The sequence below is a fragment of the Micromonas pusilla genome (genome assembly GCF_000151265.4).
Source record: "Micromonas pusilla CCMP1545 genomic scaffold MICPUCscaffold_19, whole genome shotgun sequence".
Classification (NCBI taxonomy): domain Eukaryota; kingdom Viridiplantae; phylum Chlorophyta; class Mamiellophyceae; order Mamiellales; family Mamiellaceae; genus Micromonas; species Micromonas pusilla.
In genome coordinates this window covers 139,438-162,160 of record NW_003315900.1, presented here as the reverse complement: position 1 = coordinate 162,160, position 22,723 = coordinate 139,438, and the positions used below count along the sequence as shown (strand labels likewise).

General features: G+C 53.3%; 10 protein-coding genes across 10 annotated transcripts; 7 read left to right on the top strand and 3 right to left on the bottom strand.

The window, feature by feature from the left end:
• Positions 1–84: 84 nt before the first annotated feature.
• Positions 85–3,850, bottom strand: MICPUCDRAFT_54923 (uncharacterized protein; the record flags this gene model as incomplete). The annotated part of the gene is made up of 1 exon (XM_003064867.1): positions 85–3,850. The coding sequence occupies one exon, from the start codon at positions 3,848–3,850 to the stop codon at positions 314–316; it is 3,537 nt and encodes a 1,178-aa protein (XP_003064913.1). The 3' UTR covers positions 85–313.
• A 616-nt stretch (positions 3,851–4,466) lies between these two features.
• Positions 4,467–6,441, top strand: MICPUCDRAFT_54921 (uncharacterized protein; the record flags this gene model as incomplete). Its single annotated transcript, XM_003064920.1, has 1 exon — positions 4,467–6,441. The coding sequence occupies exon 1, from the start codon at positions 5,176–5,178 to the stop codon at positions 6,439–6,441; it is 1,266 nt and encodes a 421-aa protein (XP_003064966.1). The 5' UTR covers positions 4,467–5,175.
• Positions 6,442–6,548: 107 nt separating this feature from the next.
• On the top strand, positions 6,549–8,108 carry MICPUCDRAFT_66086 (uncharacterized protein; the record flags this gene model as incomplete). Its single annotated transcript, XM_003064919.1, has 1 exon — positions 6,549–8,108. One exon carries the CDS (start codon positions 6,549–6,551, stop codon positions 7,164–7,166), a length of 618 nt encoding a protein of 205 aa, XP_003064965.1. The 3' UTR covers positions 7,167–8,108.
• A 1,508-nt stretch (positions 8,109–9,616) lies between these two features.
• Positions 9,617–10,238, top strand: MICPUCDRAFT_54918 (uncharacterized protein; the record flags this gene model as incomplete). Its single annotated transcript, XM_003064918.1, has 2 exons — positions 9,617–9,738; positions 9,812–10,238. 2 exons carry the CDS (start codon positions 9,617–9,619, stop codon positions 10,236–10,238), a joined length of 549 nt encoding a protein of 182 aa, XP_003064964.1.
• Positions 10,239–11,481: 1,243 nt separating this feature from the next.
• Positions 11,482–12,239, top strand: MICPUCDRAFT_5774 (uncharacterized protein; the record flags this gene model as incomplete). Its single annotated transcript, XM_003064917.1, has 2 exons — positions 11,482–11,921; positions 11,942–12,239. Coding segments are annotated over 2 exons (738 nt in total), but the record flags the coding sequence as incomplete, so codon positions are not given.
• A 758-nt stretch (positions 12,240–12,997) lies between these two features.
• On the top strand, positions 12,998–14,531 carry MICPUCDRAFT_66084 (uncharacterized protein). The gene has a single exon (XM_003064916.1). The coding sequence runs from the start codon at positions 13,148–13,150 to the stop codon at positions 14,069–14,071; it is 924 nt and encodes a 307-aa protein (XP_003064962.1). The 5' UTR covers positions 12,998–13,147; the 3' UTR covers positions 14,072–14,531.
• Positions 14,532–14,907: 376 nt separating this feature from the next.
• MICPUCDRAFT_54914 (uncharacterized protein) lies at positions 14,908–15,692 on the top strand (the record flags this gene model as incomplete). Its single annotated transcript, XM_003064915.1, has 1 exon — positions 14,908–15,692. The coding sequence occupies exon 1, from the start codon at positions 15,033–15,035 to the stop codon at positions 15,690–15,692; it is 660 nt and encodes a 219-aa protein (XP_003064961.1). The 5' UTR covers positions 14,908–15,032.
• A 96-nt stretch (positions 15,693–15,788) lies between these two features.
• On the top strand, positions 15,789–16,621 carry MICPUCDRAFT_49347 (uncharacterized protein; the record flags this gene model as incomplete). Its single annotated transcript, XM_003064914.1, has 1 exon — positions 15,789–16,621. Exon 1 carries the CDS (start codon positions 15,878–15,880, stop codon positions 16,619–16,621), a length of 744 nt encoding a protein of 247 aa, XP_003064960.1. The 5' UTR covers positions 15,789–15,877.
• Positions 16,622–18,467: 1,846 nt separating this feature from the next.
• MICPUCDRAFT_54912 (uncharacterized protein) lies at positions 18,468–20,002 on the bottom strand. The gene is made up of 3 exons (XM_003064866.1): positions 19,398–20,002; positions 19,215–19,355; positions 18,468–19,167 (listed from the first exon to the last, which is right to left on the bottom strand). Exons 1-3 carry the CDS (start codon positions 19,586–19,588, stop codon positions 18,699–18,701), a joined length of 801 nt encoding a protein of 266 aa, XP_003064912.1. The 5' UTR covers positions 19,589–20,002; the 3' UTR covers positions 18,468–18,698.
• Positions 20,003–21,932: 1,930 nt separating this feature from the next.
• On the bottom strand, positions 21,933–22,720 carry MICPUCDRAFT_66077 (uncharacterized protein). Its single transcript, XM_003064865.1, has one exon. It carries the CDS (start codon positions 22,669–22,671, stop codon positions 22,207–22,209), a length of 465 nt encoding a protein of 154 aa, XP_003064911.1. The 5' UTR covers positions 22,672–22,720; the 3' UTR covers positions 21,933–22,206.
• Between the last annotated feature and the right edge of the window lie 3 nt (positions 22,721–22,723).

Here is a 22,723-nt window from a genome sequence, read left to right as displayed (position 1 = left end):
ATATGGCATGATTAATTCAAGGATTCTTGAGTTAAACCTCCAGGCCGGAAACCTTGGACCTCCATCACCCCTAAGCAGTGCAGAGCGCGCGCGCTGGACGATTTTTCGGCCGCGCACGACGCGTCGCGCTTGGAGATGGGTGCTGACGCGCAGATGCGCTGCTCAGAGTACGCGCGGGAAATGATCCTGACCGAAAACGCTGCTCTTAGGAGGACAAGGGCAACTTCCATTTAATTTCTGTGGCTAGCTAGGGGAATCTAAGAAACTCAGCGCCAGCAACACCTCATATGTTACGACGCTTGGACTCCGAACACTACTTCTTACCGCTGCTTCTGTGCACAGGACACTCTGACTTGTTCTCGCAGTGGTGACCGCAGCGTTTAGATATGCATTTCTGTTTGCCTTTCGTGGTGATGTTCGCGGTACAGTTCTTCTGACTGTTTGCCATGTACTTACCACACTTCAACCCGGAAGGATCATCCTTGTGTTTCTCACTCGGAGGCTTCTTAGCGCGCGGTCGAACCTGACGGTTACTCTCATTCGCGCCAGCGCTGAAGGATGTTAAGTCCGTGTCCATGAGCGAGGGACTTCCTGATGCGCGAGAGACTTTGAGGCGGATGTAATCGGCCAGCTCCAAGTTTCCCTTTGTCTCGCTTCGCATGTTCTTGAACACAGACTCGACGTGAGAGGACGTGCTCTCGGCGCTGTAAAAGAGCCCGCGAACGAGTGGGCCCGTGGTCGTGAAGAGACGCGCGGCGTACGAGACCATGGACCAAACTGGATATATCGATTCGTTCTTCCTCTTGCTGGTGCCTCCGCGTTTAGTCTCGATGAAGAAAGGGCTCACGACGTAAGATGAATCAGAGTCAATCTCGAGGTTGTACTCGTTGGCTGGAGTCATCGTTATGATGTCCCCTTCGGTATCCTCCAACACTTCGACGCCATCAAATTCAGTTGGCATGAGCATATGCCCGGCGAGCTGATTTTCGTCTGTGAGCCTGGCAGTGGCCATCTCTTCTCCTTCTTCGGCCAGAAACTCCATGGCCATCTTATCTTCGTGCTTGGCATCATCCGTCTCGTCGTCGTCGTCGAGATCGAGGCAGAAATCGTAGTCCGTGGCGGCCTCGATTTCCGAAGACCTTTCCTGATCGCTTGTCGCGCGCGGAGTTTCACGTTGCGATTCTGCCTGCTGCACTGGGACTGGCGCCTGCACGACGTCCCTTGCGAGCGTCGTGTCATTGAGGAGCTTTTCGCCTTTGACGATGCGCGTAGCGCTCCGGACTCTCGCGTGGCAGACGCGACGCGCTCCCGCGAATATTTCCAGCACGTGTGAGTACACTCCCTCACGGGCGGCTTCGTTTGCGCTTATTTCGCGGAAACGGAGGACAGAATTCCATTCTTCTGGCCACTCCGAGGCGTCGCACGGGATGTACCGCGTCCGGAGCACGTCGTTGATGACGCTGTAGAACGTTTTCGCGGCGGCGTAGTCCTTCGGTCCCACGAATGGAGAAGGTGTATTCACGTTGTGAAGGTCGCGTTCGCCAAAAGGCGTGACGATGAGAGACTTCGTGACGTAGGCGGCCCAGTCTCTCTCCCCGTCGCCGGTCAGCTTTCTAAACCCCGAACCGATCTTGCATGTCCGCATTGCTGCCCTGATTTTATGAGGACGACAGTGCGTGTGGCACGTCATCTCGGAGAAGCATTCGAAAGTAGCGTTCGAGGTCGCCAGTAACTCGTGCACCTGCGCTCTCAGGTCGTCGTCAACATTTTGCGCCGTGTCGAGGCAGCGTTGGAGATTATCTTTCGCGGTCTCCGTTAACTGCAGAAACATCTGCGGCGGTCGCTCTTGGACATCATCTGGGCCGTTAGCATGTGTGGTGGTGGTATTAACAGGCTGGTAGCACAAGACGTCGTTGGGTGTGAACACTGGGACGGATTTACTCGCCGGGGCAAACAGCTGGCTCGCGGCGCTGACCGCATCCCACGCTGACTCAGGAGTTTCATGGCCTCCGTGTGCTCGTAACCGCCCAATCACGTCGGCGTATTTCTTCCGCACTTTCTCAGCGTCACTGCAGTATATCTCTAGGCGCTCCTCTATTCTCGCGATCATCTCGTTGAACGTGCAGCCGTTAAACGTTATGCTCGCGGCGAGCGCTAGCGTCGCGCTCACGTCTGTGATGATGAGAGGCACAGTCACGGGCACGTTCTTGTTCGTTCTGGATAATGCCGATTTAAACTCAGCCAGCACCGAATGGGTTTCTATCGAATCCGCCTTCGACATGGTCGCCTCGAGAACTCGCAACACAGACGCGCTCTTGGTGCCTCCTGGGTAAAACGGGTGAGGGAGGCCAGCGATGAGCGTCCAAAGTCGAATTTGTTTTCCATGCGTGTCGGTTCTATGAGTGAATTTTAGCGCGAAGTCGAACACGAGGCCTCTGACATCGTTAATGTTATCGATGCCCTCGTACGTCGAATGAGCGAACGTGACCTTCACGCGCGCGTCGTCGAAGAAGACCACCCGGCAGTGCTTGAGGGATAGGACGTCGCAGACTTGAATGCAACCAGCTCGAGACGTGAATTCGGGTTTCTTACTCTCGTCTTGCTCGTCGATCACGGCTGTAATGTGCTGCAGCGCCTTCATCCTCGTGCCGTCCATCGGAGGTCCGATCAAACCAGGTTTCTGTACTCGCGTCAAAGCGGTTTGCAAGTTATCTGGGATCGTCCCTCCGCACTTCGAGAAGTTTCCACGCAAAAGTTCATCAGCGGGTGTATCTCTCATCAAGGTCGCGTGCGCATCTTGGTTTTTGAACTTTTTACCAGATATCTTCGCTGTGAGCTCCATGATCTTATTCACGCGCTTTTCCAGAGCTATTTTGTAGTTGTGTGCGAACGGCTCGGGACATGGCGTCTTGGCAAATGTAAGACCAATTGCTGCCTCGCTCGCGGGAAAGGCATCTTTCGGTATCTGTGCGGCTCGATGCACGCATGCGTCTTTTACGACGACTTTCATGAACTCTGCGTCATGTCCATCGATGCGGACTTCGACGGTGGCGTGGCATTTCGCGTGCTTTGCGGTCTGCACTTCCTTTACGACGCGAAGGCCAGGCATTTTGCACTGCATAAGAATAGTCGCGCGCCAAATAAATCGGGCTGCGTCATCTTTGCTGTCTATCTTCTCAAAACGCATGGTTCTGCTTCCGGTTACCACTTGCGAAATTTTAGGTCCACTCTTGGAGTGGTTAACTCCTGTCGCGTACGCGGCTTGGGGTGCGGGCACGAAGGTGTTTCTGTCGTCCGCGAAGTCCTTCGCGATTAAGAGAAATTCGACCTTTGTTTGCCACTCAGCAGCTGGACGTGGATGGGGGTTCTTGTCATCCAGCGTGAACAAATCCGACGCCTTGACGTCGTCTGTGAAATATACATCACCATGACGGTGACGTTCGGTGTTGTACTCGTTCCTGAACACGAACACGCCCACTGGAAGTTGATACCACAAGGAGTGCAGTGCATCTGTCCTTCTCATGCTTCTTCGGGCAACGACGCTGACTCCGCTTGCATTGCCGCTGCTGCTGCTGCTGCTGCTAGCAATAGCGGCGGCGAAGACCGCTTGTTCTGCCTCCCCGGGGACGTACTGATTTGCAATCTCTTTCGCGGTCGCGACGAGGTCGTTGTCGCCGTCGACGTCTCTGTCTTGCATCTTCAAGTGGTCCGCGGCCAGCTCCAGGCCGAAAAACGGCCGACGCTGCGCAGGTTCGAGTCCGAAGTCTGATTCGTCATTCCGCAATCTTGGGGGTATAATAAAGACGTCCTCATCGATGCGCGGTATCCACTCCTCGAATGATGGTGCCATGTCTCGCGTCGCGCGCTGAACGAGTGCTAGCGCGAGATCTCGAGCGCCCTTTCCCGAAGATAAAGCTACGACACTTTCTTGGAACGCACGAAGTTTGGCGGTGAGGCGCGTGGTGACGTCGAGTTTTCACACTTCCACGCGCGCGAAACACGGAGCCGCTTCTCTCTGATCCGCAGAACGTTTCGAGATGGACCGCAACGAACGCGCCCCGCCGCAAACACCGGACAACGCTAAGCTAGAAGAAGACACGAAAACGGTTTTTGGCGTGCCCGACATTGAATCATGCGATCTAACGAACTTGTCACTCACTCCTACCGAAGTCGAGAGAATCGAGACGATGAATTCTGCGCAGCAGTCTGCGCAGCAGACTGGTTCTGCTGTGACTCCTATCGATCTCACGACGAGCAGCTCACCTACGGAAGTAGAAGAAGTCGTTCACCAAGCTCCTCCTGCTGCCTCTGCTGGTTTTTCTACAGGAGCACCTGCCAGAATGACTGCAATCGAATACGCCACGCAGCTTTCGCTTTTTGAAGATGGTTCATCATTGAAACGCCAACGAGTGGGCACGTCTGCGCGCTCCCCCACCGTCGTAAGTGGCGGCGGTCTGAAGTTGAACTTTGATGCAGCCACGCGTCCTGATACTCCCGCTGTTGCTCGCGTCGTCCCAACGACGCTCAACCAACAGTCGGGGCCGACGGAGTCCTTCATTCATCAGGGTACCGATCTCACCACGGAACTCGTCGATGCCACTCTTGGAGACAACGATAGGTTGGCCACGATGTTCGACATGGAACCTGTCCTTCACAAGTACATGGACGCGGACGCGGCCGTTGCCGAACGTATCAAGAATGCACCAGAGTTGTACGTTCTGAGAGGTCTTCTCGAAAGAGTTGGGTGTCTCCTCTACGATAAAGGCATATTCCCGGAAACCGTGAAGTCACAGGGGAAACGGAAGGGTTTCAGACTGTATACTCGTAACGGGGACTTTGCCAACTTCGTCCGCGTCGTCTACATCAAACTCGTGGAATTCATCAACCCGAAAGATATGAAGATCGAGGAGGAGGGGGAGAACTACAAGACTGCCATCCGTACTATGAACAGCAAAATCTTTGCTGATCTCCGTCCGTGCATTAACACGTACATCGATCAGGGGTACATTCGACGCGGAATCATCGACGATGGCGTCGTCTTCTACTAGATTCTTTCTTCGCGAAGTAGAAGCTGTGACGATTTCCGCGAGGTGGTAATGTGGAGGGTTTCGGGGAGAAGAGGGGGCGAGCACGACGAAGGTGACGACGAGAGGTGAGAGAGTAACGACGCGGCGAATGACGGACGATGTGAACGATTTGAATAAACTTAACGACACGAGCGGACGACTTAAACGGACGATGACGCGAGCGCTCAACTTTCCAACGCTGCCGTCGCGGCGGCGTCGCGGCAGTCGCCCGCCGGCCGTTCCACAGCCACGCGCTCGCGAACGCCCACATCTCCAAACCGCACGGCAACGCGACGCAACACACCCCATCCCTCCCACGCGCGCGATGAGCGATGATCTCGTGCGGCGGCGGGGGACGTCAGGGAGGACGCGAACGGTGAGCTCACCGCGCGCCTGCGGCTCAACGTTGACGCCGCCGCCGGCGTCAGCGGTGACGCGGACGCGGCGGCGTCTGCCTGCGTCTCCTTCCGCGGTCGCGCGAACACAACCGCTCCCAATCGCGCGGCGGGGGCGATCGAGGCGTACCCGCGAGCGACACGACCGCGGGGGACGCGGCTCTCGCCGCAGCTGCTCTGCGCGTCTGCGTCTGCGAACCGTGAACGTCCCGCCCGTGTCGCCATGCTCCGAGCGGCGCCTGCGCGGTAGCGGCGGGTTCTCCGCCGGCGTCGTGGATCCTTATCGCGCCATCGCGGAGGTACCATCCGCGAGCACGCACTGGCGCGGTTGTCATCGCAGCGATCGAGATGGTACGAACGGTGTGCGTCGTCGTAGCATCGCGGGCGACCGAGGGGAACGTCGCGTCGCTGGGCATTCCGTGATTACTTACGAGTGCCTCTCGACGACGCCGACGCCATCGGGCAGCGCGATCATATCGCGTCCCCTCCCAGCCGTCTTGGACGACGAGGACGCGGGAAACGTCGCCGTCGCGCGAATGGAAGCCTCTCACGGTCTCGAGAGCGCGTTTCGTCGACTCTCAGCTCACGGCGCCGATCTGCGCGCGAAAGCTACGTTGCTGCGTGCACGGCGTCGCCGTCGCGACCTCAGCACGGCGCGACATGTCCCCTCTCAGCGCAGTGGCGGGCGGCCGCCTCCGCCGCCGCCGCCGCCGCCGATCGCGAGCAGCTGCGAAGCACCTCGTCAGCTTAGAACTCACGACGTACCTACAACACGTCCGCGCGGAGATGCGCGCGGGGCGCGCATCCACGCGAGAATGACGTCCGCGAGTGGCGGCGGTGGCCGAAGAACTTTCACGTGTCGTGTTCGTGAACGAGTGACGACATCGCAGAGCTCGTGCACGCGAAGCGCGCGCGAACGTCGTTGTGCTTGGTGGAGAGCCGGCAGGCGGCCTACGAGTACGGCACCTGCCCCTGCCTGACTGATACGCATACAGAGCATTAACTCAAGAATCCTTGAATTAATCATGCCATATATAGTTATCATTATTATCTTAATATTATTAATTCAAGAATCCTTGAATTAATCATGCCATATATAGTTATCATTATTATCTTAGTTTTATTGTTTATTTGTGTTTTATTTCACGTACAAGTGATGTCCCAACGTACAAGTGATGTCCCAACTACATGTACCTTAAAATTGGAACAGCTAGTAATTCTGTACATGAATGCACTAGTGACTTCAACTCATGTCGAAGACAAGCGCTCAAAAATCCCTTCGAGCAGCGCTCTTCTCGTAAACGTATCTGTTGGGACTATAGACGAAAACATTAGACACCTGCGACCGGACGTAATTAAGACAGACACCGAAGGATTCGATTCCGCCGTACTTGAAGGAGGAAAGAAAACACTCTGCACAAAACACACAGAACAAACTGTTCCCGTGGTATTGTTCGAGAAACACAAGCTCAATCTTTGGTCTGAGAGCGAGAAGCGCTTACATGGCATCGTGACGTGGTTAGATACCTGTGGATACAACTGCTACGTTGTCGGGCCAAGACTAGAGACAGCAAAAATATCGCAAGGCTGCTGGCATGATGTGTGGGAAGCACTAACTTGGTCAAACTTCATCTGCGCGCACCGAGTCTCTGCTGAACGTCTCGTGAGTGAGTACGATGGATGGGCTGTTATGGATAAACCGTAAGTTTCAAGGTGAAGGTCGTTAACGGAAGCGTTATATGGCAATTATAACTATCGAAGTATGTGGCAACAACTGCATGTTCTTCATCATGCGAGAGCCTGGTCCCGCAACTTTTTTAATCGTCGTAAACCTAAAGTGTTGCGATTCATTTATACTCACGATAAAAGATATCAAAACTCTGAGAAAGCCCCTTGTCGATGTCGGGATGATTTGATCGCTCGTCAGGATCCGAAGCGAGGCTGTACACGATCAAACCACCGTATCACCGTTGTCACACTAGCGCTTGCAGTGAGCCGGCATGACCTTAGGTTTCCAACAGAGGTTATGTAGTTCAGGCCCAGCGGGAACATTTATTTATTGCTCGAATACATACATATCACACGAGCCAAGTGATAGAGCTACGTGTACAACGCGTTACACGTACAGTATGTGTAGTTGTGTACATGTAGATGTGTGCAGACAGATAAGTCAGATAACTTCCTTCGTATGTCGACAGCACGCACACAAAAAGTAAGCGTACTTCGAGGTACTCTATCTATTACTCTTGTATGTACGAAAGTACGAAGGTAGAAGGTACGAAAGTACTTCCGGAAGTACGTAGGTACGAAAGCACTTTAGCTGACGGTGCTTTCGCTGACGGTGCTCCTGATATTGGGGAGATAGAACATACCCTTACAACTTTTTAGATGCCTCAACATACACACAGTTTTGATTATTTTCTGTTAGAAGAAGGAAAGACAACAAAGACGCGGCTTCAGGCACAGGAAGATACCGAGTTGAAGACCAGATGGACGCAAACGATTTCACAACTCGTGCTAATATTACAGATACTACTGGTGGGGGTACACAACAATTTACCACCCTTTTTACCCGTCTATATCTTCAAGAGAACAGCTTAGTCCCGCTCTCTCGTGAAATAATTACAAAATAACAAAATTACAGGTGAGAAACCTCCCCCGCAAATTAAATTAAATTAAATCAAATCAAATCAAATTAAATTAAATTAAATTAAATTAAATTAAATTAAATTAAATTAAATTAAATTAAATTAAATTAAATCCCACCTTGACTTTGGTAAGGTTTTGCCTTGCTAAAGTGAAAGTGAAAGTTTGAAAAATTGGTAAGGATTCGCCTTGCTAAAGTTAAGGGCGGCTCCGCTTGGGGGTGCGACAGTATTTTTGTGTAAAGTTTTGCTAGGGCCTACCTTCGGTACTTGTTTTTGGTAAGGTTTCGCCTTGGAAAAGTGGAAGTGAAAGATTGGAAAAATGGGGGTTTGGGACGTAGGATTTAGGGTTTCTGGAAGGATTTTGGAGCGACCCTTTTCAGACCAAAACATTACGAAAATGATGGAAGTAGGGGTCTGGGGTGTATTCTTGACAAGGGAGACCAGGGTCGGAACTAGGGACGCGTAGAATCAAAGTCGCGTTTCCAGGCTCAAATCGCCAATTTCAAACATCGTGTGCGCGCTCATCGATCAACTTGAAGCCGGTTCAGCACCTGGCACACCTCCGCCCGCCGGCATGGCGCAGCCGGGACGACGGCCGAAAGCGAACCAAGCCCCCGAAGAAGGACGCACCCTCTCTAAACTCTGTGGAAAGACCCCCGCGCACAAAAAAAAGGCACGTTGCACTATAAAACCTCACTCGCGAAGCCTCCGAACACGCGCGTCGCCATCGCTTGAATCTGAAGCTGGCACTCGTCGGGTTTTTTTCGCGGGCCTCCTACATTTTTCCGTCAGATCTCATCTCGTCGACTTCGACGGCGACCCCAGGTAGAGGGAGGCGCTTTCGCGCCAGACGATGACTGGTAAAGTAGCTGGAAATGATCGCGAGAAGCAAGTTAGCTTCTTCAATTGAGATGCTTACTCTAAACCCTGCACGCATTCTTTGTTGTTGTACCCGAACAGGTATTCATCTAAATGCACTGACATCACAAAGATGCAGTCTTTGGTGATCTTATAATAGATACACGGTTCTGCTTTGCTTTGTTTAAGTTCTGGATCAAATTCTCTAATAATTATCAGAGAGAGCATGTCATTTCGTTGGCTGCTTGCTTTAAACCATACAGAGCTTTCAATAGCTGAACTATAGTCGTTCCATGGAGTTTCAGGTAATCTTAAATAGATTTTCTCTGTCAGGCTGCTTTTTAGCAATGCTCCGCTGACATCTCCTGATATTTTGATCAATTTCGGCAAGAGAAGTCCGAACGACTGGCGAAATGAAAAGGCCGATTGACTGGCGACATGTTTTTGTCGTACTCTCCCCAAATCGCGCGCGCGTCCGAGCACGTAGTGATTCGCGGGTTCCCGAAGTCTGGAGCGCGCGCGTCAACGCGCGCGATGTGACTGAGGATATGTAAAGTCCGAAATAACTGGCAAATGGAAAGTCTTTGTCATACGATCGAACATTTCGACCAATTTCGGCACGAGAAGTCCGAACGACTGGCGAAATGAAATGTTTTTGTCCTACTCGCCCCAAGCTGCGCGCGCGTCCGAGCGCGATCCGTCCAACCTGAAGCGCGAAGTCGCTTCTAAACTACTTTCGAAAGTACAACGTTGTACAGTACGACGGGCAGGGTGGAGAGGAAGCGAATCGCGGGTTCCTTGATCTGCTGTATATGTAATACTCATATGTATTGCCTCTTGTCAGTTATGACGAATATCAAGGCACCATCAACACCCCCATCACCTTCGAATCCTGCACCGGCTTTGTCAACGAGAACCTCAACTCCATCCGCATAGCCCAGGCGCTCGCGTACTCGAGCACGCTCATCAGCATTCTCAGCGCCGTGTACGAGTTCTTCGCCAAACGCGAGCTCCGCAAACAGGCGCGCGAGCGCGCAGAGAACGGCGACGACGCGCAAATCACGCTCGACATCGAAGCGGCTCCCGCGCAGATTGCGTTGCTTCAGTTGGAAGTCGGGTCTCAGAAGAAAAACATCGACGTCTTACACAGAACCGTCGACGTCGTGAAGAAAGCGGCTGATGCCTCGAAACAAGCATTTCAAAAGCAAGTGGACGAGATCAAGCAGCTCCTCTTATCAAGGAGACCAGCGCCTCCAACTTTGCCCGTGTAAGCTTTTGAAAGTTCCCGAAAGAATTTTGGAGAAGCTTGAAAGGCTCATCAACTAGCTTCGAAGGCACCTTCGAAGTTACTTTCGTACTTCCGAAAGTATTTTCTTAATTATACTTGAAACCTGTACAGATGTACATAGCTACATAGCAACGAACAAGATGATATGTGAAGAAGCCTTCTACGGTGATGGAAAGTCAGGCCACGCGCTACGCACATTGGGCTTCAAGGTGTGTGTCTTATTTCAATATCTTCGGGAGCAGCCCTAAAAGTCTGGCTTCAAGGTGATTCAAGATGAGTTGGACTTTTTTGAAAATAATTTAGGTGATATCATTCATTGTAAGTAATCCACCGTTCAGTAAACTCCCCCGAATCTTGAAGCGTCTCGCCTACCTGAAGCCCTTCATCAGGGTTTTAGTGGCGGTTAGGTGTTTAGGGTGCAGGGTTTTGGGTTTATGGTTTTTGGGTTCATAATAATATCATAGAAATATTATTAAGCGACGTCCTCGTCCACAACGACACCAAGTGCGGCGTGGACCCGATCACCGGGTACGTCCGCGATCGACTGAAAGCGGTCATCAAGAGCGGTCATTTTCTTGTTGAAACTTGGAGATGCAACATCGGTCGAAACTAGGGGGTTCGGCTTCTCTGTCGCAATTCTGGGTGATGTCGCAGTTATTGGTGACTATACGCTTGGGAATGTTCCCGTTCGCGGTGTTTTTGCGTCCACGCGCTCGGGGGTGACCTGGTCGGTTCCGACGAAATATGACATTTCAGACGGGGCGACAAACGACGGCCTTGGCAAGGCAGTTGGACTATCGAATAATGACGACTTCATCGTCGGAACCAGAGCCGAAGCAGCATACGTATTTAAGTCTACGTCTACAGCTTCATCTGGAGGCGGCGGTGGAGATTCACCACCTGGAGACGGCGACAACAAAAGTAGTGGAGGTGGCGGCGGAGGCGGAGGCGGAGGAGGGACAGATATGATGCTGTATGTCATCGGCGGGCTAGGAATTACGATACCGGTCGTCATCTGCATGATTCTTGGTATTTGGTACAAATCTGCGCTCCGCAGATGTTGTCTGGCGTTGGGTTGTGTCTGGTGCGCAAACTTTCTCGTACCGGAACTCGAGACCCGAATGGCCGGCGTTGAGAGCTTCACGGCACAACAGAAGCTGCCTCGACTGTTGGACGTCACCCCCGAGATCGCCGCATCGGACGTCTCCGTGAACAAAAACGACGTTCTAGGCAGCGGCGGGTACGGCGCCGTGTACAGAGGCTCGTTCGAAGGAGGTAAAATCGCAGTGAAGGCGATGTTTGAAACCGGAATGAACAACATGATGTCCGCGACGGCGGCGAGGATGCTGCGCAAAGAGGCGCTCATCTTGTGCTCGCTCAATCACCCGAACATCATTCGCGTCTTCGGTACGGTTCCCGAGAAAGGATGGCTGGTCATGGAGTTGTGCGAGGGCGGGTCGCTGGACGAGCTTCTCCGCGATCACGACGTCGCCTTGGACTCGAGAGAGAAGGCGAGGTTGGCCAAGGAGACGGCGACGGGCGTCGCGTACTTACACATGAAAGACGTGAGCATCGTGCACGGCGACATGAAGGCGGCGAACGTCTTGCTGACGAATCGCAGAGTCGTCAAGCTCTGTGACTTTGGTATGGCGGAAGCGAAGGACCGGTCGAAGACGATGACTTCAGCGGGCGCGGGGGACGCGTGGCAATGACCGTCGCGTGGAGCGCCCCGGAGCTCTTCAAGGGCAAACAGAAGACGTTCGCGTCGGACGTCTACGCGTTAGGGATGACGTTGTGGCAAATTTTCGAGCGTCAAGAGCCCTTCGGCGCGATGCCGGAGGCTGCGTTCGTGAACCAATGTCTCGCGGGCGTGCGCCCGGACATCTTCGCCGTGACGCCGGCGACAGCGAAAAAACTCATCGGGATGAGTTGGGCGGGAAATCCGAGCTCGCGGCCGCGCGCCGCCGCCGTCGCGTGCGCGTTGAACCAGTACCACGAGGGCATATCCCGGGGTAAGAGCGGCGCGGGGTACACGCGCACGAACGCCGTGCACCCCATGCCCGACTTCGGAAGGGAGTATCGACAGGTGCAGAGCGTGAGCGCGATGAACGAGGGCTGCATAGAGAGGGCGGGGGTGGAGAGCAGAGAGAGACTCGCGCGGCAGAGAAGTCGAGTGCGACGGGAGAAGAGCGGGAAGGTGCAGCCCGTCGACGGCGCGCAAGGCGGAGGCGACGAAGAAGATGCTCACGACGCGGAGTAACAAGACCCCGGCAGAGAAGGGTGCGGACCGCAGTCATCAGCTGATATACTCTGGGGGACACCCAAAATATGAGCTGAACTTTGTACTTCCTGATGTACAACTACTTCCGTACTTCCGTACTACAGTATGTGTTGATATGCGAGTTCAAAACTCAGGCTTTCATGTTACGAGCACCACATATTTCTACACGGTAGAAATCACTATTGAGATCGATACACACACACTATCTACGAAGGTACCTTCGTACGAAAATACGAAAGTACTTTCGTACGAAAGTACAGTACCTTCGAAGGTACGAAAGTACGAAAGTACTTTCCAAAGTACTTTCGTACGAAAGTACGAAAGTACGAAAGTACTTTATTTCGTACATAATATACAGTATGCATGCTACTACTTTATTTCGTACCTTCGAAGGTACGAAAGTACTTTCGTACCTTCGTAGCTTCGAAGGTAGCCAGCTAGCCACCTGCTGCTAAAGGTCCCACTCGTGTGGAATGCACTTGTCAGAAGTCTGCACAACACGTGGCGATATCTTAGACTTGGTCCGTCGCGACTCGCGCGCTACTTTATTTGCAACTTAAAACTGATTCTGACGTGGGCAGCTCGGTACATCATAGCAGACCTACTTTCGTATGATACATCGTGAAACGCTTGTCTACGACGTGAAACACATGTGCTCCTTTCAAAGAAGAAGACTCCCAAAAAAAAAAGTCTCCACTTCAACACTAATCTTCGTATTACTATGCATTACCCTCCTCTCACAAGTCGCACCGGGCATCGTCATGAGGCGGGATGTCCACCCGGATGTCTATACGAGGTTTGCCGGTTCTTCGAAGAGTTGGGATGCTTACCTCCCTCACAAGTTGTCTACGCCTGATTTCTGCACAAATAAAAATCAGCTCGCTCTCGATTGGTTCAGAGAACTATACAACAGGCCTGCAGCTATAATGCCAGCACGGTGCGACTCTGCCCGCAGGGTTGGGAACATAGGCGACGGGGGCAAGTACGTTTGCCTCAGTCCCTTGCAATCACACCGCTGCGTCGTTTACTCGCTGGGCTCCAGACTTGACTTTTCCTTTGAGCTAGCATTGCAGAATATGACAGGGTGTGAAGTGCACACGTTCGACTGCACAGTCGGGGTCCCAGGATCTGGGGTGGTCCCAGAAGGGATAAACTTTCACCCCTGGTGTGCTGGCCCTCACGATGAGATAAAATTCATCTCCAGTGACCTAGGACACACCGGGGAAAAAGGGCAATATTACACTCTACAAAGTATCATGAATAGTCTTGCCCACGACTCGATCGAGCTGCTGAAGATGGATATCGAGCGACACGAGGTGGAAGTGATATCCACACTCGCGAAACACACCGCACCGAGTCAACTAGTATTCGAGACACACTTGCACAATGCATATGGGATGTGGGGTCGCCCGGTGAACCCAAATGAATGGAACAGCATTTGGTCGCGGCTTGAAAGTCTTGGCTACGGCGTATTTAGTTACGAACCCAATGATATTTGCCTATGTTGCTCCGAATGGTCCTTGCTGCGAAACTAACATGTCATGTGTCGCAAAGAAACGCTTTAAGGAGCTTAAGGTAGTCCTCCACGTAATTCGAAAAAAGACAGAAAAAAACGTACTCGTGACTGAAAAAGCATACAAAAGTGTACGCGCGAGCACCCGCTCGCGAAACCTATCTCCTCCGCGCGCGTTGTACGTCTGCGCGAGAAACTTTGCACGATGACTGTACAGAATAAAGGCATGCGCACAATCGCACGTCGGAGTTGTTTTTGAGTTTTCGCGCGAAGAAAATATATACCTTGCCAAGAATCGCGATTCGCGACGATCGCGTACCGCTCTCGCGGCAGAGAGCATGAACGCGAAATCCCCGACGTACGATGTTCGGCGTTGATGCCTAGAACGCGATGGTGCAAAAAAAAATCGTTTTGATCTCATTCGAGGAAGGAGATAGGTTTCGCGTCGTGGATCAGCTTTTAAGAATTTGCTTCATCGTGCCACAACGCGCTGCACGGGCTGTAATATCATGATATTGAAGCATTTTCCACTATCGCCCACGCCTTTTGCATCTCTTCTTTCAAGAATATGTCGTGGTATGGACAAACTGGGCACACCCACGTGCCATCATCCTTGAAGTGTTTCGCGCGCGGGTGTTCGCGTGTACACTTTTGTACGTGTTTTTTGTCACGAGTACGTTTTTTTTGTTGAGAAATAAACTCCTCGCTCTCCCGTACATAGCGCGTAGCGCGCAGAAGCACCAGCGCGAGCGCGGGTCGCCCGACCGCGGGTCGCGCATGTAGGTCAGGGTCGACAGCCTGGCGCTGCGATTGGCGCGCGGAGATACGCATCAGAGGGTGCGAGTAGTTAGAGACGCGGCGAGGCATCACTCGCTCACTTGTTTATAACACACGAAAGCACGCTCGCTTAACAGGTTATGACCCAGGGACATCGTGCGCACTAAGCACCTCCCTCACGCTTCCGAAACACTGCTGCCAAGCCAATGGATACGCCCAGCTCGCACACGCCGGGCTCCACCGCCGTCGCGCGAACGCGCACAAGACCGCCACCCGCCGCGGACAAGAAATTCGAGACGAAAGATATTCTCTCGAGCTTCAAGAACGACGACAAATTCTCGTTCGACGGGCCGTCCCGCCATCAGGACGGCGACCTCTTCCTAGCGCGCTTCGAGGGCGCTCTCCGCACATCCTGCGTCGACAGAGTGCGCGCCATCTTCGAACCTCGCAACTCCGCGGACGACGTCTTTTCCGTCCCGGAAAATATCAACGCGATAATTTTTCACGCGTTATTGACCCTAACTGACGGTCTCGCCGTACGTATAGTACTGCGCTACACCGACGCGCGCACAGGCGGCGACGGCCTCGCGGCGCTCACCGCGCTCCGTCGCCTGATCACGCGCGCGGCGGACAAGTCGTTACTGCCGTCTCTGCGGAAACATGTGTACAGCATCCCTGTTCCGGCGCCGCTTTCCTACCGCTCGCGCAGGTCGGGGCTTACGACGACTCTCAGCGGGTTCAGGAGCTCATCGCGAATCTACCGCTGGAGTACGCGCATATCGTGTCCAATCCAGACTTCCCCGATGTCGACACCCTCGGGGAGGCGATCCAGAACCACTGGACGTCGTTCTACGAGCACAGGGTGAAGCCCGTCGCCGCGATCAAGCCCGATCCTCATCGTGATCACAACCGCCGCGCCCGCGAAGATCGCGGAGACCGCGGCGGCCGGGGGGGGGACACCGCGAACCGGAGATCGCGGACCGCGAACGACTGTCTCCTGTGCGGCGACGACAAGCACCGCACGCTCCAATGACCCAACCGCGAGGTAGGCATGAAGGCTGCGCGCGCGGCGACGGCAAAGGCGAACGCGAAGCACTCCGTCGCCGCCGCGGCGGCAGATACTCCCGCACCGCCCGTTCCTGTCGCGGACGACGCTATCGCCGCCGCTGCAGCTCCGGCGCGCGCTCTGTACAATGGATTAGACGTCTGCGGCCTCGCGGTGGCTTCCCCGCAGCTGGACCTCGCGACGTCCGACGACGACGACGACGACGCCGAGTCCATCTCTGACGACGCGTCTCTCGCCACTGACGTTCCCGTCACCGTTGCAGCTGCCACGCCGGCCGCTCAGCATGTCCCGTACGACGTCCACGCTCTCGCGGTGACGCCCCGGCGACCTCTCCTTCTTGGTGCTGCGGCGCGCCGCGCCAGCCGCGTCAGCACTGTACGTCGTGTCCATCGATTTGCACTGGACTCTGGCGCTGCCGTGCACGTCGCGAACGACCGCGGAATGTTCAACACGTACAAGCCGGAACGCATCGCGATTAATCCTGTCGCACCTGTACAGATGTTCGCTCACGGCTCGGGCACCGTCCGCGTCCTCATTTCGACGGACAACGACGTTGACTTCGAGTTGGAGCTCACAGAGGTGCTCCACATCCCCGAGCAGCCATTCAACCTCATCTCCCTCTCGCGTCTCGAGGACGCCGGGTGGCGCGCGAACTTCGAGACCCGCCAGCTCACGCTGTCCGGCTCGCGCGTCAATGGCTCCATCGACCGCATCAACGGCCTGTACTAGCTGTCCGAGTCCCCGCGCGGCGCTCTCGTCGCAGCGACTTCGCCCGTGATCTCGCGCGATCGCGCGGACTGGCAGTGGATCCGCAGCGAGTTCCGCAAGGTCCTCGGCCCCTTCTCCACGTCGACGCCGGAGGCTACGTTCACGGAGCTCTTCCGAACACTTAACAACAAGCTGTGCGACAAGGGGTTCGACGAACGCAAGAACGCGTTCACGCAGACGTGGGCTGGCGGCGATTTTTACGGCAATCCCGTGTACGAACACGGCTTTCTTCGCCGAACGCTCGACAAGGCACTCGCAGATTTTGATGCGTCGAACACGCGGATCGTCCTCGTCGTTCTGAAGTGGACCACGGCGGACTGGTGGCCGCTCACATTGCACTTCGCCGGCCTTCACGAGTACGAGACCGGGGCGCAGATCTTCACCACTCCCGCCCGCGGGCTTTACAGCAAAGCGTCGCTTGAACCCGCCGGCGACGAAGGCGGTGCGAACCGTTTCTTCGTCAAGGGGACGCCGTGGCCCGTTCAGGTCCTCTTCAAGGGCGCGGACACGCCGCTCCGCATGTCCGACGCGGCGTTGTTCCATATGCGCCTCGGACACCCCGGTGAACGCGCCGCTCGATCGCTCTCGACGTACGAGCACGGCCTGAAGTTCTCCACGGACGCGGCGCACTTCGCGCATTGCGTTCCTTGCCGCTTATCGAAGTCGATGCGCCCTCCGGGCTTGCCGTCGACGAAGGCGCTTGAGCTGGGCGACCTGTTCCAGCTCATCCTGTCCGACATCTTCGGTCCAGTGCCACACACGACCCCGGACGGATACAGATACGTCATACAGTTCTCGTGCGCCACGTCGCGCTACACGAAAGTGTATCTGATGGCGTCGCGCGATCAGGCTGGTGCGCGTTTCTCCGAATACGTCACTTACGTCGGGCAGCTCGGCCATAAAATCGCTGGGATCGTCCTCAGGACGGACAACGACGCGGTCTACCGCGGCGGGGACGTCGTCAACGTCTGCGAGGCGCTCGGCATTCGTCAAGAATTCACGGCCCCGTACGTGCACTTCAACGCCGCGGTCGCGGAAAGGTACTGGCGTACCTTGGAGCAAATTACACGAGCGTTACTTGCGTCCGCGCCTCGAGTCCCACGCACGCGCTGGGACCTCGCGATGCTTCACGCCGCGTACTTGCAGCGCCGCCGCCCGCACTCGACGCTCGAGATGCGCTCGCCGCACGAGGTCGTGTTCGGGACGCAGCCGTCCCTCGCGCACCTCCGCGTCTTCGGCTGTCCCGCGTACGTTCACCTCGATGAACAACTACGGGCGTCGAAACTTGACCCGAATGCAACGCGAGGGGTCTACGTCGGGCACGACGAGGACAGCTCAGCGGCTCTCTTCCTCCTGGACTCCACGACCAAGGTCGTCTCCTCCGGAATGACGCGGTACTCCGAGGCAACCGACGAGCTCAGGCAGGTACTCACGGACGCGACCGCCACTGCGCCGCCGACGCTCGAAGCGCTCGAAGTTACAGTCGCGCCTCCCTCACTGTCTTCGGCCGATGCCGCGCCGGCAGCGCGTTCACTCCTCCGCCACCTCGTCTTCTACGACGTGGGGGACGACAAACGGCACGCGCTCCTGCTGATCAAGACGGCGTCCTCGGGTCCAGAGGGTGTGTGGGTCTACCTTCGGGCATTCCTCCACCCCGATTGCGCCGACGTCGGCAAACACGTCAAGCTATTGGTCGACTATTTGTCCAAATGCCGATGGGACAGGTGTTCACAAAAAAGCTTTAACTTTTTTCATCCGCTTTCTGATGAAGAAACGACGCTCCTGATGGCGACGTGACTCATTTCTTACACGAAGTATCGAATTTGACCGAAATCCGGCGGAGTTCATCCCGCTCGCGATTTTTTTTTTGGTGTTCGAGCCAGAAAACCGCATCAGGTGTTAAAACTCCCGAAAAGTGAAATATTAAAAACCCGAAGTGTATCGCAGATCGTTTCGACACCGGCTGCTTCTCGACCCAATCCAGGCACTTCACGTAGCTCGGGTAGAGGTATGCACAAACCATTCCGTGGATCCAAACTTACCGATCCAAACCTGAGCTGAAGAAACATTCGCGTAGGGGATCGTCGACTTGACGTTCAGGATTAGTGTACTTCAGGAGGAAAGTGTTCGGTCTGAAACAAGCGTGAAATACGCCCGGAATTTCCCAAGTCACGTAAACCAAGCTCGCGCACACTGCCAGTTTCTGCAGCAACACAACAGTATTGTCGTTTTTCTCATTCCAGGCTCCAGCAAGAAGTAAATGAGCACGGTAAATAGTTTGTGCACAGGACCGATATACGAAGGTGTTCGAAGGTAATACAGAACTTAGTCGTTTCGCATAGTTAAACACCTTTAAACAGCACAGTGATACGAAAAAGTTGAATCTCCACGTCACTTGCAAGAATCTCCTTACACTGTGCACGTATTCCTTCTGAGAATATAAATAAAAACTGAAGTCGCCTAAGCCGGTCATCCACACGTATGAGGCGATGAACACTGGAATCGCACTGTAAAGTTCTTTGGCAGCAAAGTATTATTGTGATATAAAAGAAACATTATCTGCATCCAACCTTTCCACTCCTCCGTCTGATGCCCACTAACAGGAGTCGCCGAATGCTGAGGGGTCAGAGAAGTGCAGAATGCAAAGATAGACATAGCGACAAATAAAGCGGAAAAAATATCGCGCTCATAGTTTCTCTCTCAGGCCGGGAGCCCACCGAGTCTGTCTGCAGTATACATGAGAGTGAGAATAACCCCAAGCTCCGCCCAGGCACGGAGTGTCCTGTGATTCTGTTTCAGGGCGTGTGGGTCTCCTCGTAAGCATCGCACCATAGCTAGCCTTCCGAGCGCTTGAAGGGTCGATGCTGACGATTTTTGAGTCTGGTTCAGCTGCTGAGATGAGCACTTCACTGTCTTGAAGAGGCCCATGGCTCGTATTGACAGATGATTTTTTGCTGCTCGTACCGTTTCGCTGTTTCGCACGAATATTCAACTCCGCGTAAAGGTAAAGTGTACTAGCCAAGAAAAAACTGATGAAAGTCGCGAGTTGAATTGGATAGAGTTCAAGCACTTAGCATTTAAAGGACCGTTGTCTTCATTCTCTTAAATACAGTACGAAGGTACCTTCGTATCATAGTTGAAAAACATCTACATCACGATGAGGAGTTGCTCCGGTTGCTGCGACTTAGACGGTGAAGCGCAGAAACGCGCAGTGTATGTACTTTCGTATGTCCTCGAGCGCACCTCTTTCGCGTCGCGGTGCGTTGCCATGCCGTCGGACAGCCCCGGTGACGCTGAGAGTTTCGGATCGGGTGAGTTGAAAACGTGCTCGGAAGAAGATCGTCTGGTCAGTGTCGAAAACAGTCACGAGCGTCGGATGTAGAGGTAGATATTCTTGTTATCATACTACTGTAGATAAATACAGTACTGTATGTATTCTTAAGCCAAGTTTCCGCTCAAGCCTGGCCAAAGGATTTCACTTACCGAACACGTTCTTCTTTAGTCCTCGAAACGTCACCTTGTTGAAAACTGAGCAGCGGAAACTGACGGTCAAATTCCTATTTGACGAACGACTTGGACCAAGGACATCAGACCGCATTTTCGCATACCCTCGTGACGCCAGGCACTTTGCACAGTCCCCAACGACTCGGACGCCCTGCGGAGCGAGTGTTCCTTTTTTAAAACAGGCTGAGAATATGAAGTCTAGCTCCTCAAAGCGCAGTGACGCTGTCTTAGAATCAGCCTCTTTCTTTTCAAACTCCATCACGATATACTTGTTAGGCAAATGATGAACACCGCCAGATTTCCAGGTGGTCAACGGGTGCACTAGTCGTTTGTGCGCGCTGAGGACGTCAAGTGAGGCAACTCTTGGGTTGAACTCACCAACAACTGCCTGAGGATCCGCCCACGAATCAAGCTGCGCAAACTTTAGAATTTCGGTTTTCGGTACAAGATATCCTCGGCCTCCGAAGCTTACAGTTGTTGTAAAAAAATATTCGCCCTGGGATACGAATATGTATCCAGCATGCATGCGGAACCCAGCATATTTTACTCCGTTGAACACTTCATAATCAAAAAAAGAAGGATACAGAGAAGGAGAAAGCCGCTGCGTCGTGCGTAGGTTGTCTAGAAAGTAACGAACTGTTTCAGCGGTGTAGCTCACGTCGTCTTCCTGAACCAGGAAAAAGTCGAAATTATTTCTTTCTCTCAGAAATATCTCCCGGTGACGGATTGCCAAATCGCCAGCTGTCCCAGAGGCGCGAGGAGGCAATTTTCTGAAGGGAAAAAGCTCGAGGTCATACCGGAGTGAAGATTCGTTTCTTCGACACGTGCCATAGCGCGACGAAAGGTATTCGAGCCAGGCATCTGCGGCGCCTTCATATGCAGTCAGAATTACCGATACGTCGAGTCCGATCTCGCAGACATCTTTGAAGTTGTTCAAAATAGTTTCAAGATATGACAGACGAGCGTCTCCAACCCCATACAAACTCACGGCCGTCGTCACAACTGCGAGAAGTGACACCTCTAAATATCCACTATCAGATTCTACGGGATTCACTTCTGTTGACCTGACAGAAGCACCTGATCGCGTTTCTATCGATGATGAGTAAAGAATATTACTATTAGTATTTAGATCGCAGATAAACAACAAAATCCAAGTGACGATGACAAAGGCGCCTCTTGACATAAGACCGTTGGCTAGAGGTTTGAAAGAAGAGTCGCACATACTGCGGTCGTGCCGCGCATATATGCGAGCGCGTCTACTTCCGAAAAGAAGCCGAACTTCGGTCCGCGTGAAAGCTTCAACGTAGAAATCTTGGCGCGAAAGGGAGCGACAGAGCACGCATGCGGTGTGCACGAATGACCTATACCTGCAGTCTGTGGATGCAAGTTGTAGATGGACGTCTTCACGCTTCGCCCTTCGTAGTTGGGGTAAAACCGGTTTGATCGGATTTTTTACATATCTACATTCAGCAAAATAATAAAAATTTGCGTAAATAAATAGATATTTCGAAATATATTTCGCCTCCGGCGGATGAATAAATAGATACACGATTTTCGAGTATCTACTCAGTATCTATTCAAGTATTCACTACTCAAATACCTTTGAGTAACAAGGTCTGGTATGTACTATGCCTTGAGAGTGAGTACAGAGAGGTACTACAATAAGTACTTCTGACTAGTGCAGTACACCAGTAGTGTACTATCTCCGTAAAGACATAGATAGATAAAAGACTGTCGGGGTTTTCCCGACAGCATCACTCTTGAATAGAGACAACACGCACAAGGAACTCATCGACGTATCCTCGATAGACCACTGTCCATCAGGAACAGTAGTCGGGGAAAAGTACTACAAACCAAACAGTACGTAGCCCACTTTAAGGTGGTATCGGCTCGTAGTCGGTATTTTCCTTGTGGTGCAGCGCGCAGACAGTAACGTTTTTGCGCATCGCGACTGAGCACGACTGTTGCCGTCTTTCTGAAGCACGGACATACATTCAGCGGCTCTACTCGCTAGAATATCATCACGCGAGCGCCTTTGCGGACTACGCGGCGAATTTCAGGCCGTTCATTGATCGACTGGCGCAAGAACTCGTGTTTACGGGCAGCAGATTACTTCGATTCGCGTCGTTTTTCAGCAGAAGCGTATCAGGCCGAAAGATTCTGATTGGACAATTTACAGTCACCGGATCTACCTCTCGTGACCACAGATTACTCGTACGTGAGCACGAATACATTCGCAGACTATGGCTCATACGCAATTTCCCAGTAGTACGGAAGCTGGCAGCGGATCTGGGACTGCTACACACAGAGAAAACGCTCGTACTCGTACTCCTAACAGTGTACTGAACGGATTTCAGACTATTATATACGGGCAGAAAACAGAAGAAAAAGTACACACACGTCTCTCGCACTAACCCTGTTGGCGCAGAACTCGATGAAGCCTGCAAGAAATATCCCTCTGCAAAGTTCGACGAAGTCATCCCAGATGGCGTCGAATTTAAATGCATCTCAGACCTGAGTACTGAAGATGTAAACAAAAAGATTGAAGCAAAGCTGCGC

Coding starts and splice junctions, on each gene's coding strand:
- MICPUCDRAFT_54912 (XM_003064866.1), bottom strand. CDS start 19,588: ATGGGCCTCTTCAAGACAGTGAAGTGCTCATCTCAGCAGCTGAACCAG. Junction 19,356..19,397: donor GGGGTTATTCTCACTCTCAT/GTATACTGCAGA, acceptor GGCCTGAGAGAG/AAACTATGAGCGCGATATTT. Junction 19,168..19,214: donor AAAGGTTGGATGCAGATAAT/GTTTCTTTTATA, acceptor AGAACTTTACAG/TGCGATTCCAGTGTTCATCG.
- MICPUCDRAFT_66084 (XM_003064916.1), top strand. CDS start 13,148: ATGATACATCGTGAAACGCTTGTCTACGACGTGAAACACATGTGCTCC.
- MICPUCDRAFT_66077 (XM_003064865.1), bottom strand. CDS start 22,671: ATGCATTTAAATTCGACGCCATCTGGGATGACTTCGTCGAACTTTGCA.